General features: G+C 42.4%; 1 protein-coding gene across 1 annotated transcript in view; it reads left to right on the forward strand.

Annotated features, from left to right (window-relative positions):
• The first annotated feature begins 2354 nt into the window (after positions 1-2354).
• GHSR (growth hormone secretagogue receptor) overlaps positions 2355-14889 on the forward strand; it is a 59329-nt gene continuing 46794 nt past the window's right edge. The window contains exon 1 of the mRNA XM_077290524.1: positions 2355-3620. Coding sequence (XP_077146639.1) covers positions 2810-3620 — 811 coding nt within the window. The 5' untranslated portion in view covers positions 2355-2809. The remainder of the gene's footprint in view (positions 3621-14889) is intronic.

The following is a 14889-nucleotide window of genomic DNA, read 5'->3' on the forward strand; positions in this document are numbered from 1 at the left end:
ATTTTACTAGTTAAAAGTAACTGGTGAAATTTCCAACATTGCATTGGCAAGAAGCATTGACAGCATGCATACAAGCATACATAGCATACATACTATCCTGTAGGCAAAAAGGAATTCCATGACATCCTATTTAGCTAGGCTTCAATAGACTTACCTGACCAAAAATCTATTCTTTCAAGAGGTATTTCTACAAGGTGTTGGACTTTGTCTTTATGAATGTGAGTCACCTGCCAGGGCCATGGGGTACTCAGTACCAGGTCCTGCGGTTCACAGGGGGATGTCACGGTGGCTGCGACCCAATCTGTGGCCCTGGGCGCCCATGTAAAAAAGAAAGGTCTTTAAAGGGATAAAGTTTATGTTCGTGACGCCACCTGTGGTATTCGGTCAGGGTGACCGACGCTGCTTTAAGGGGTCCGCTGGGGTGATGTTATGGCAGCTACATGGCATACCTTCCCACAGGTGAAGTATATCCCCAGGGATTCCCAGTGTGTAGATGGTGGATGGTGACAGGCGCAGAGAAGAACGAGGACAGAAGGTTGCAGTCTCTTTACTTTTACTGAAGACTTCAGCATCCACAGTCCGGGGCACCAGACCACAGGGCAGGCAGAGTCCAGTCGGTTTGGAGGCAAGTCCAGAGTCCCCTTGTCCAGGTGGAAATCAGTAGCCTTCCCTTGCGTTGCAGTGGTGTAGTCCCTTACTGCCTATGGCTTCACATAAGGGTCTCAGAGATGCGATGTTTCACTCTCTCTGTCTCCCGTATAGGATAGGACAAAACCTGTATGACTGGTGACTTGAGCCTGTTTATAGAGTCTCTTTCTGGGAGCTGCAGCTCTGAGGACATGCACAGCTCCATTGACCTTCTGTCCTCTTCAGAATACTATCTGGAACTAACTGACTTTCCCTACAGACCACCAGATATATATATATATATATATATATATATATATATATATATATATATATATATATATATATAGTGACCTAATAAATAGGAGCAGAAGCTCCCCCTGGTGGCCTGGAGTGTGAATGTGTTGCATGTTTGTGATACCTGGATGCAGTTATCCTTTCTTGCCTCCAAACGTAGCATCACTCTCCCCGAGAGGAAAGCAATACCACTGCGATGACCAGGACGCTGGGGTGCCGCAAATGTGTGTCCTTCAGACATCAGAGAAATTTCTGTGTCACGCCCTGATGTTGAACTTTAAGGTTATTTTTTCAAGGTGTTTTTTTTTAGGTATTCAAAACAAATGAGTTTTTCAACAGAAAAAATGCTTACGAAAACCATTTTTTGGGGTGGAGCTTTATGAAGGAGTTGTAAGGGGATTTTTTTAAATTTTCTTGAGCAGTTTTGTAGAGTTTTTGAAAAGCTCCTTTCCTGAAGTTTTTTTTGAGCCTTTTGATTTGACAGCACCTAGCCTGGAGCAGATTTCATCCATACTCACTTCAAAGGAGTGGCATGCAATTTATTTTTCCCACCCAACATGATTCAAGATCTCTTCAGGAAATAAAAACCTCTTTACAAAACTGAATAAGAGTAGCAAACCTGAAACATGTAATGTGACCTGGATACCATCCTGGCATGTTCCTACAATACCTGCCCCATATCCTGACCAAACAAGGTCTACCATGGTCCCTATGTGAATTCAAGTGGTTTTAAGTTCACACTTAATTGTCCTCACTGGAAGGAGAGCTGATTACTATTTTTTTCTGCTTCCCTGCAATTGGCCAGCAAGACTCTGGTTCTTCCTGTTGTGTGGACAACATTAATCGACTGACAGGTTCCCTTTAAAACAATAATACAGAAAAATGGACTGGTTTGGAGAATATCAACAGGATATAGCGTCCAGATGTCATACTGAAAATTCTAGAATTTCGGCGTTATGCACCTGTGCATTTATATTAACACCCCTTCAACTTAGAACATGCACCTGAAAAGGGACCAGGACTTACCTGATAAACTTCTAATTTGGCATTATACTTTACGCAGAGATTGATGACTTTTTGTATGTCCCTGTCTAAGAGAAATTCCTTTTCTCTCTACAGTATAATGATTGCATAGTTCTCATATCTATCTTCACATTGGCAATATTTGGTTCTAACATACACTCCACACGTGCAATAGATAAAATAAATATGAATGCACGTGTATGGAATAGAATACATTTTTCTAGAAAAAATAAACCCCAGCTAATAACATAGCAGATCTGTCTGGTGTGAAGCTTCTTCAGCATCCTGCACAGGCTGAGAGTTCCTAGAGCTCTGTAACCTGTAAGCAGGCACACAGCATTCTAGTATATGGGAGGGAGCAGGGGCGTGCTGAGGATCCTGTCTGTGATCCCTTCTCCAGCTTCTTCATACAAGTCTAGCTGCTGGGATACAGAGAACTCTTCTATTACCCAGCAAAGGAAAGATGAGACTTGACCACAAGGAACTCTTCTATTGCTCTCCAAGTTTCCACGTCATCTCTGAGGAGAATTTACAAGACTAGACCCTTAATGAAGAATGCCCAAGGAAATATGTTATGTGGACCAGAAATTCAAGAGAACACCTATTTCCTTTTTTTTTTCCAGATCTACCATAAAATGGAATTCAGACCTTAATTTTTTCTTGGATAAAGCCTACACTGCAGTCCTCAGTGCCTATGATTTTGGGCACATTAGATCACTCTATAAAAGGTGATGATTTGTAGACCAGATTCTTCAAGCTTGCACCTGTACACTGATATGTTCAATAGCTGAATTTCTCTAAAGGTCAACATATAATTCTCCAGTGGAAATGAAGAAATGTCATATGCTTGTTTGGAAGCTTCATGGTGAGAACATCCCCCAACTTTATTTATGGCCAGGTGAGAACCATGTCCAGTGAAAGATATTCAGACAATATAACTAAGGGTTTTTACTATAATTCTACCTGGCCAGAAGACCCCATTTATCTTTTCCCAATTCCAGTCCTTACTGGAATAACTGTGGTTTGTGTTCTCCTGTTTATTATTGGGATATTTGGTAATATCATGACTATGTTAGTGGTGTCTAAGTACAAGGATATGAGGACTACAACTAACCTTTATCTCTCTAGCATGGCATTCTCAGACCTTCTCATCTTTCTCTGCATGCCACTTGACTTGTACAAGCTCTGGCAATATAGACCTTGGAATTTTGGAAGCCTTCTTTGCAAGCTGTTCCAATTCATCAGTGAAAGTTGCACTTACTCCACAATTCTGAATATCACCGCTCTAAGTGTGGAGAGATATTTTGCCATCTGTTTTCCTCTGAAAGCTAAGGTGGTCATCACCAAGGGCAGAGTGAAACTGGTCATATTTGTTCTTTGGGCAGTATCTTTTGTTAGTGCTGGACCTATCTTTGTCTTGGTCGGGGTTGAACATGAGAATGGGACCAATCCTCTAGAAACAAATGAATGTAAAGCAACAGAGTATGCAGTCAAGTCTGGACTCCTCACCATCATGGTGTGGACATCAAGTGTCTTCTTCTTCTTGCCTGTCTTCTGCCTCACTGTTCTGTACAGCCTTATTGGAAGGAAATTGTGGAGAAGGAAGATGGACTCTCTAGGACCAAGTGTCTCTCACAGGGACAAGAATAACAAACAGACTGTCAAAATGCTAGGTAGGAAAGCCATTTGTGATATTTATGTCTTGTGCTTTATAACTTTTCATTATATTAGTTTAGACTGTCACTATAAGAAATCTTATGCTCACCTAAACCCTGAACATACAAATACTAAAGCTGTGCACATCACTGTGGGGACAAATAGAACAGATTACATTGATTTTATGTATCTTTTGAGAATTTGATGGTTTGTTGATATATTCTGCAATATCAGAACATTTATCAGTGTCTATAACATCATCTTTAGCTCACTTTTTTTATGTTTACTACCAGTGACTAAAAATCTATCATTATCATCTAGTTCTCTCCCCATCATCTATTTACTGTATTTATCATACTTGTATAGCGCCAGGAACTTACAGACATTATTCTCTCTGTCCCCAATGGGGCTCACAATCTAAATTCCCTTTCAGTATGTGTGGAAGTAAACCCAAGAACCCACAGGAAACCCACACAAACACTTGGGAGAACATACAAACTGTTTGCAGGTGTTGTCCTTGCTGGCATTGGAACCCAGGACCCGAGTGCTGCAAGGCTGCAGTGCTAATCACTGAGCCACCATTGTATCTTTTTTCCTTTCCATGTCTAGTATTTATAGCTTTTTGTATTTCATTTGGTTACTAATTGGCCTTTAACACCTACATGACATGCACCATACATGTACTGCGCATGTCATGTCCTTCCATTTGATGTAGGCTCCGGCTCTGAGCCCACATCTTTCCCGGTACATGTCAGCTGTTTTGAACAGCAGACATGTGCCTCTAACAGCCGCAGGTTGAATCACAATCCACCCATGGTTGTTAACCTGTTAAATGCCACTGTCAATCTCTGACACAGGCATTTAACTTGCACTTACCAGAAGTGAGTCGGAAATCCTGCCCATCGGTGACCCTGCCACGTGGTTGCGGGTCACCGATGGGTCAGTATGACAATCAAAAGTCTCCAGCAGACCTCTACGGTTGTCAGCACTCATAGCAATTGAGCATTTCTGCTACAAACAGGCGATCTGATCATCACCTGTGTGTAGCAGAGACCTTTGGATTATCATAGCTTCTAGTCTCCCATGGAGACTCTTCAAATAAGTGAAAAGTAAAAAAAGTAAAAAAAAAAGTTGTTAAAAATAGTTAAAAAAGTTAAAAGTTTAAATCACCCCACTTTCGCTCTATTCAAAATAAAACAATAAAAAAACCTAAAAAAATACACGTGTATGGTATCGCTACGTTCAGAATCATCCAATCTATCAAGATATAAAAAGTATTAATCTGATCAGTAAATGGCGCAGCGAGAAAAAAAGTCAAAATGCCAGAATTACGTTTTTTTTTGTCACCAAAACATTGCATTAAAATGCAATAATCAAATGCGATCAAATGATCGTATCCACATAAAAATGGTTTCATTAAAAATGTCAGCTCGACACGCAAAAAATAAGCCCTATCCGAACCCGAGATCATGAAAAATGGAGACGTTATGGGTCTCAGAAAATGACGCAATTTTTTTTTTTAACCACAATTTGGATTTTTTTTTACCACTTAAATAAAAAAGACTCCAGACATGTTTGGTGTCTATGAACTTGTAATGACTAGTGATGAGAGAATATACTCGTTACTCGAGAATTCTCGAGCATACTCGGGGGTCCTCCAAGTATTTTTTAGTGCTCGGAGTTTTAGTTTTTCTTGCCGCAGCTGCATGATTTACATCTGTTAGCCAGCATAAGTACATGTGAGTGTTTTCTAGCAACCAGGCAACCCCCACATGTACTTATGCTGGCTAACAGATGTAAATCATTCAGCTGCGGCAAGGAAAACTAAATCTCGAGCATGCTCGAGAAATCTCGAATAACGAGTATATTCGCTCATCACTAGTAATGAAATGACCTGTAGACTCATAATTGCAGGTCAGTTTTAGCATTTGTTGAACATGGTAAAAAAAATCCAAAAAACAGTTGTGGAATTGCACTTTTTTGCTATTTTATGGCACTTGGAATTATTTTCCTGTTTTCCAGTACATGATATGGTAAAACCAACGGTGTTGTTCAAAAGTACAACTCATCCCGCAAAAAGCAAGCCTCATAAGGCCATATTGACTGAAAAATAAAAAAAAAATAGCTCTGGGAAGAAAGGGGAGCAAAAAACAGAAATGCAAAAATGAAAATGGGCTGTGGCGTGAAGGGGTTAACCATCTGTTGGCACAAAGACAAAACATCTTTGCAAATTTTTTTCTAGCATTTAAACACGCATGAAAATACCATTTGCAGTTTAAATGGTATTTTATGATCTTTTTACATACATTTTGGTAATATTTTTTTAGTTCTACTTGCAAATCTTTTTATATAGTTGTGTAGTGAAAAATGCCTTAACGGGAACCTGTCAGCAGATTTTGCCGCTATAAGGTGCGGCCACTGCCTTTCAGGGCTTATCTCCAGCATTCTATAAGGCCAGTCTCACACGTCCAGAAAATTATCCGTGTCCGTGTGCCCGTGCGTTTCTGTGGCACATCAGTGTGGCACACGTGTGCCGCCCGTGTGCCGACTGGGTACCACGCACCGTGCAGGAGACAGCGCTAGAGATAAGCGCTGTCCCCCCCACGTGGTGCTGAAGCCACCATTCATATCTTCTCTGCAGCAGCGTTTGCTGTAGAGAAGATATGAATAATCCTTTTTTTTTTTTTTTTCTGGTGTTTAACATTAAGATCCCTGTCCCCACCCCCCTCCCACCCCCTGTGCGCCCACCCGCTGTTATTAAAATACTCACCCGCCTCCCTCGCAGTGTCCTGTCTGCACCTTCTACTGTATGCGGTCACGTGGGGCCGCCGATTACAGTCATGAATATGCGGCTCCACCTCCCATAGGGGTGGAGCCACATATTCATTTCTGTAATGGGCGGCCCCACGTGACCGCATACAGGAGAAGCTGCGGCCAGGACAGGACACTGCGAGGGAGGCAGGTGAGTATTTTAATAACAGCGGGCGGGCGCACAGGGGGTGGGAGGGGGTTGGGGACATGGATCTTTATGCTAAACACAAGAAACAAAAAAAAAAAGGATTATTCATATCTTCTCTACAGCAAACGCTGCTGCAGAGAAGATATGAATGGCGGCTTCAGCACCACGTGGGGGGGACATCGCTTACTGTAGCGCTGTCTCCTGCACGGCACACGGACTGCACACGGACAACGTCCGTGTGCGGTACGTGTTTTACACGGACCCATTGACTTTAATGGGTCCGTGTAATACGTGCGCTCCCACGAACACTGACATGTCTCCGTGTTTGGCACACGGAGACACGGTCCGCAAAAAATCAATGACATCTGCACAGATGCATTGATTTCAATGTGTCTACGTGTGTCAGTGGCTCCGGTACATGAGGAAACTGTCACCTCACGTACCGGAGCCACTGACGTGTGAAACCAGCCTCATGCTGTAGATAAGCCCCCGGTCCGACCTGCAAGTGAAGAAAAATAAGTTATATTATACTCACCCCAGGGGGCAGTCTGGTACGATAAATCTAGAGCGCTCTGCATTTTGCGATAAGCACCACAAAAAACATAGCAAGCCAAAACATTATATATGCAGATTTTACAATATTTTACTATGGATTTTTATCAGGCCTCCTTGCAAAATCAGCTAAATTCTGTATGTAAAACCAGTCAAAAGCAGCCGTACGATTCATTCTATTGTCAAAATGAGAATAAAATGTTTCTCTGTGGTCTCCATGGAGAGCAGTAATTGGGCTCCCCACCATTCAGTGACTCTTCGTCTTATTAGTAGTTTGTGACTCCTCAAAGAAAATAATCTTTCCTTAGGACATTGATTATTATGGCTATACCTAGAATATAAGAATTGTCCTCTGCTTATAAATATTTCTGCTTGCATATATATTAGAATGCATTGGCTCCTATGGGAGAAATAGCTTAAACTGTGCTACAAGTGTTTACAACTGTGTAAACTTATTTTGTGTGTTTACACAGATGGCGGAAAGCCAGTATCAAGCTGAATGCTGATGAGAATGCAAAATTCATTGCTGCTCTAAACAGAGCACAGGGAAGTCATACATGGAGTGCTGCAGCTCAGTGTATTGGAAGAGCACAGTCACACATTGCCTCCGCACACGGTGGTCTGGGACCCCCAGATAACGCACGGCCGAATGTTTCTCCTCACCTAATTCTGAGGATCATTTGTAGTCCCGTTCATCTTAGTCTTCTGTCTTCATGAATATAAAGCCCAAAGAGCAGTGAACACTGACCGAGTACATCGCAGGAGTATGGGCACGTAAATAATGGGTAGGACTCCATCATTAAACATATGGAGACTTAGGAACATCCAATGACTGTCACGTTAAACACACGCTTCCCTTTTAGTCCTAAGTCACATGGACTATTCCGACCTGATAAGACGTTCCCACTTCAGTATTTCCTCCAGAAATCCCGGGAGGATCGTCCTTATCTCTTTGCAAATATAAAAATACGCACAAGTTATCATTGCCACATCGCTTAAAAGAGTAACCATCGTTTTTCTTTTTTTGATAAATCAGCAATAAGCAACTTTGTAATATATCTTAGCAGAGAAATCTGCGTCTTTCTCCTCCTGGACGGAACTTTCATTCTCAGAATTCTCCTTTCACAGATAAAAACCTGTCTTCAGTGAGTACAGACTTTCCCATTACTGAGATAGGAGATGACAGTTGGTGCTTACAACATTCTATGGAGAAGTTTTCAGGAGAACTTGCAGCAGAATATCTGCACTAAACTGTCATCTCGTTATTGAGGAAATCTGTCTTCACTGAATACAGATTTTACAGATTGTACGTATGAATTGAGACTAAAAAAAACAATCCAGGAGGTAAGAGAAGCAAATGTCTCTAATAAGATATATAACAAAGTTGCTTATTTTCCTGAATATTATTTATGAAATAGAAATGTAAACAGCGGTTACTACTCAGAGCCTTCAGTCCATTAGTGGCCTGGGAGAGCTGAACATGTATACTGCCACCAGCACCTGCTGCTAATGTGAATGACACATCAAGACACGTTATCTCTATATTTAAGTTGCTTTTTAGCAAACAGCAGGGACTATGGTTATACATTGTATTTGAAGAATTCCCTAATTATAATCTTTCCACTTGCAAACTACTGTTCTCAGCAATTTATCTTGACATGTCTGAAACAATCTGTTTTTAAGATAAGTCTGTCACCATACTTCACCCTACAATGCATTATTAAAGAGATTTGTTAGACCTGATGTACCTGGTGTACTTACTTTATATGTCCATATCAGAATAGATGAATACTCCTTTTTTGAAAGTTTTCACATTTGATATTAAATATTGATTTTAAACTGATCATTTTAAAAAGCTAAACCTGCACAGTTGTATGTAAATCAGCTATCCCCGAGGCACTGACCCCTGAGATCTTCAGTGAAAATGGATTATGCAGGATTAATTATTTCCTTCTGCTCCCTTTGCTTCCCCTGGAGATAAGCAGCACATAGTGTCTCGTGGCCACTTATTTCCTATTCTGTTGAAATTGCCGCCGCATTCAATGAACTGTTGTCGTATGTGAGTTTTCTTTTATTGTATCAGGAATGTTATTACTCTAAGGTCATATTCACACACAGCTGTACGTGAGCACAGAGGCCTAATGCTGAACTGTAGTTAATGTGATTTACAACATGGTGTCTAGGACACACTGCTTTATGACATTGTAATAAGCCCTAGTCATTTTGATGAGGAAAATCATAGCCCCTAAAACAATATTTTACCTATGGTACCATGCAGTTTTCCACAGTTCCAGGAATATGTGTGCATACTTGTTATTTATTTTTTTTTTTAATGAAACTACAATTGCAATCACATCAAAATCTTCATGGTAAAAAGTGCATGATTCCTGCAGCACCATTACTGCTTTGGTGAATATATCATGACAGGTGAGGCCACCTCATGATGCTATATGGCCGGCTATGAAATGGGGTAAATAAACTTAAAGGGAATCTGCCATCAGTTTTTTACTACATAATCTTAGGACAGCATGAGGTAGGGGCTGAGAAACTGATTTCAGGGATGTGTCACTTTTTAGGCCATGCGTTGTTGTTTCCATACAGTTAAGGTTTTATCACCAAGAGATTATCATTGCTCAGACCAGCTCCCTCGTGCCAAATGGCCTGACCACGCCCCCTACACTGATAAGCAGCTTACTGTCATTAGACAGTGTACAAGAAAGCTGTGATGTGGACTGGTTCAGCTCCTGCTTGTGTCCATACCCCCAACAGTTGCACCCAATAAACTAAGGCCTCTTTCACAGTAGCGTCGGTACGGGTCCGTCGCTATGCATGGAACCGACGTACCAACGCACGTTGTGAAAATGTGGCACGACATGGGCAGCGGATGCAGCTTTTCAACGCATCTGCTTCCCAGTCTAAAGTCCGGGGAGGAGGGGGCGGAGTTCCGGCAACGCATGCGCGGTCAGAAATGGCGGATCCAACGCATGAAAAAACGTTCGCTTGAATGTTTTTTTCGTGCCGACGGTCCGCAAAACACGGCGGATCCAGTGCACGACGTTGCGATCAGTCGGCACTACAAGTCAATGGGCAAAAAACGCATCCTGCAAGCACATTTGCAGAATCCATTTTTTGCCCAAAACGACGGATTACGACGGATTGCAAAATAGGCTAGTGTGAAAGAGGCCTAAGCAATACATCATTGAAATCAGGATTTTTCTTCCTACATCATGCCTCTGTCTGATGAGGTAGCAAAGACCTGGTGACAGATTCACTTTAAAGGGAAAAAAAGTCCTACCTGTATATCTCATATCTAATGCCTTTTTGTTGAGAAATCATCTTTATGTGAATGACCTCTTCCAGGCTCTGGGGAGGACACTGCCTCTGGAGATTATTTTACATGAAAGGAGTTACCCGTATGATGTGTAATGGCCGCTCTCTGCTCTCCTGATCTCACTGCGGAGCTGTGTGTGATTGTACCTGACACATCTGCAGGTTCCTCTCAGCTTCCATCTCATAGGCAGACAGGCAATATTGTTACAATAGAGCAGATATCGGAGACCCACCAAAAATGTTTTTGCAAGACGACAAAGTTCTCCTGTTCTGTGTTAGTTACTTGTCTCACACTGGTAACTCCCCCTTTTATTTAAAATAATTTTCGGAGGCAGAATTATTTTCCAGGCAGCTTCCTCCCCAGAGCCTGGAAGAGGTAATTTACTTATAAGAAAAACATGGATTTATCTGAAATAAGACATCAGATCGCAGATATCAAGGTATTGTTTTATTTATTCAGGGTCATTTGGATGTTTTGGGTTGTCATTATGAAAACACAGTCGTTTGACAACAAATGGCTTCACCAAACCACTAACCATAAGTGTAATTAAAGTTTTGGTGTTATTCATATTCTCTGAAAAAAGGCCAAGAAAGCAAACATTCTGCCTGGGTATGTAAATGTTTGAGAACAACTGTATATACACATAGAGTACATAGATGTCAGTGACACACACATACACTCACCGGCCACTTTATTAGGTACACCATGCTAGTAACGGGTTGGACCCCCTTTTGCCTTCAGAACTGCCTCAATTCTTCGTGGCATAGATTCAACAAGGTGCTGGAAGCATTCCTCAGAGATTTTGGTCCATATTGACATGATGGCATCACACAGTTGCCGCAGATTTGTCGGCTGCACATCCCAAAGATGCTCCATACAAGGCAGGATGGATCCATGCTTTCATGTTGTTTATGCCAAATTCTGACCCTACCATCCGAATGTCGCAGCAGAAATCGAGACTCATCAGACCAAGCAACGTTTTTCCAATCTTCTACTGTCCAATTTCGATGAGCTTGTACAAATTGTAGCCTCAGTTTCCTGTTCTTAGCTGAAAGGAGTGGTACCCGGTGTGGTCTTCTGCTGCTGTAGCCCATCTGCCTCAAAGTTCGACGCACTGTGCGTTCAGAGATGCTCTTAGGCCTACCTTGGTTGTAACGGGTGGCGATTTGAGTCACTGTTGCCTTTCTATCAGCTCGAACCAGTCTGCCCATTCTCCTCTGACCTCTGGCATCAACAAGGCATTTCCGCCCACAGAACTGCCGCTCACTGGATTTTTTTTCTTTTTCGGACCATTCTCTGTAAACCCTAGAGATGGTTGTGCGTGAAAATCCCAGTAGATCAGCAGTTTCTGAAATACTCAGACCAGCCCTTCTGGCACCAACAACCATGCCACGTTCAAAGGCACTCAAATCACCTTTCTTCCCCATACTGATGCTCGGTTTGAACTGCAGGAGATTGTCTTGACCATGTCTACATGCCTAAATGCACTGAGTTGCCGCCATGTGATTGGCTGATTAGAAATTAAGTGTTAACAAGAAGTTGGACAGGTGTACCTAATAAAGTGGCCGGTGAGTGTATATGTATATATAACACAGAAGAAAAGCCAGCAATTCATTTGCCGTGTACTGTAAAATCACTGCAGGAGCCGACAGGATAGAAGAGATGGATTACATACAGTAAATACCTATAGAATAGATAGATATAAACCGCAGATGTCAGTGACAAATACAATTAGTGCAGTGTGTGTGCAAAGTACTGTACATGTATTTAATTAATAAAAGAGTATTTTTTGGGCTTCCGCACAATTTTTGTAAGGGGCTCACAATAAACTAATACCATACAAATCTATGAAGTTTATTCAAAAAACCAAACCAAATATAAAAACAATAATGTAACACCAGGTCACTGTTGACCCACCATACTAGACCAGATCATAGGTAGGTTGGGGTATAGATATGCATATTTCACCCTTTCCACCCCTACCTTAACCCTACCTATCAGCGGAGGTTGGCACCCTCTTGAACGCAATGTGGCACCCCCGCTCATCAGCGGCTCTCCCTTCTATCCCTAGAATTCCCTAATTATGACACTAAGTAGAGTTTCCAGATTATACCCCTACAAAACACATACCGTACAAAAAACCATGCACTATCAATACAGTATATAACCAACCAAGGAATTCTAAATGAAAACCGCCACCACACAAAATCTGTCTAGTACACACTCCAACAATAATCTGTGTCTCTAGGAACAATGGGACAGCTATAGCATATCCCTAGAGTAATCCCTGCCTGCCAACGGAGTTTGGCACCCTCTTGAACACAATGTGGCGCCCCCGCTCCTCGGTGGCTCTCCCTGATATCCCTAACACTTGTTTATACAATAGATGACAGGGAGCTTTGCGTTGTCACCATTCCATATATAAATAAAAGGCCCTAAGCCACCGGCCATCTTAAGAAAAATGGCTCCAATTTTTGTACCCAGTAGAGAGAAAGCCGACAGCTGGGGGCCGATGTTTATAGCCTGGGAAGGGGGTAATACCCATGGAGCTTCCCAGGCTATTACTATCTGCTCGCAACTGTATACTTAGCCTTTACTGGGAAATTTTCTCATGGCACTCGCATTGACGTCAGAAAGGTGAAGTGAGTTCATTGGCTGTGAACTTGCAGGACCTGATGGCACCGTAAGCAGGAGAACCTTCTCATGCTCTCGGTGCCATCAGATAGGTAATAAGAGTTCACAGGCTTGCTGTTTACAGAAACACTGGTCGTTAAGTGAATCACACTTGTGCTTGCCTCAATTTTTGTGTGGAGAATCACTTGTGAGTAGTGTTGAGCGATACCTTCCAATATCGGAAAGTATCGGTATCGGATTGGATCGGCCGATATCGGCAAAATATCGGATCTCGCCGATACCGATACCCGATACCAATGCAAGTCAATGGGACGAAAATATCGGAATTAAAATAAACCCTTTCTTTCCTTGTAGGTCCATTCTACATGAAGGAAAACAACTAAGAATAATGTAGGATGTATTGGGGGAGGTGGTGGAGACATTAAAGGCATAGAGGTTTAGCCCAATCAAATAGAATAGCAGGAATTTTATTTAATTTTTTTAAGACATTCGGATTTACCAAGATATTGACTATGTGAATATTTTTTTTATTTTGTCAGATATTGATGTTTCACTACTTCCACGCCCTTCTCCTTTTTTTTTACTTCTCCCACACTTTCTTCTTCATCATCCTCAGCAGCAGCATCTTTGACATCAACTTCTTCTTCACCTTATTCATCTTCTTCATCTGCTACCTATTTTTTTTTTTTGTTACATTCTTCATATTCTTTTTTTTCAACTATTATTCTTCTTCATATTCTACTTCTTCATCATATTTTTTTTTGTGACAGGCATTCCTGTAGTTGTTATCTATGAAAGTTTGAAGATTACACCTTCCGTTCTGCCTGTCACAAAAGAGTTACAACAGGATTTGTCCGCGTTCAGTTTGGCCTGCAGCAGCAGGCTTTATCCAGGGGCACCACGAGGAGGAACGGACTCACCCCCATACACTGCTTAGTCTTCTTCTGCTTATAATTTAGATAATATCTTTTGCTCTGATGTTTAGTGTTATGCTTAATGTTCTTCTACTCTTTGTTCTGCAGCCTCTTGTTCTTCTGCTTCTCAGTCTTCCATGTCGTCGTCTCCAGGGTCGTCGTCTCCGGGGTCGTCGTCGTCATCGGGGTGGTCTTCAGGGTCATCGTCTCCAGGGTCGTCGTCATCTCAGTGGTTGTCGTCTCTGGTGTCGTCATCATCTTAGGGGTGGTCTTCCGGGTCGTCGTCTTTAGGGTCTTGAACTTGGAAATGTAGCAGAAGGTACAAGAAGGCTGAGAAAATGCCGAGAACCAGCTGATGGAACTGGAACTCGGATGGCTACCGAAGGTCCAAGAGCCAATGGAACAACCGAGGACCAGCTGACGTTACTGGAACCCGGTTACTAAGCAGGAGGTACCCGTGCCAGAAAGCACTACCAAGGACCACCTGACGTTGGTGGAACTCGGCTACCCAGAAGGAGGCACCTAAGCCAAAGGCTCTGCCCGGAACCAGCTGACGGTACTGGAACCTTTATGGGGAGCAGAAGGTACAAGAGCAAAAGACACTGCCGAGAACCAGCTGACGGTACTGGAACCCGGATGGGTAGCCGAAGGTCCAAGAGCCAATGGAACTACCGAGGACCAGCTGACGTTACTGGAACCCGGTTACTAAGCAGGAGGTACCCGTGCCTGAAAGCACTGCCAAGGACCACCTGATGTTGGTGGAACTCTGATACCCAGAAGAAGGCACCTAAGCCAAAGGCTCTACCCGGAACCAGCTGACGGTACTGGAACCAGGATGGGGACCTATTCAAGCTTGTTTTCCTAGAGCCCCAACTAGCGGTGTTGGAGCAAAGGGT

Source organism: Ranitomeya variabilis, chromosome 2, assembly GCF_051348905.1.
Source record: "Ranitomeya variabilis isolate aRanVar5 chromosome 2, aRanVar5.hap1, whole genome shotgun sequence".
Taxonomy (NCBI): Eukaryota; Metazoa; Chordata; class Amphibia; order Anura; family Dendrobatidae; genus Ranitomeya; species Ranitomeya variabilis.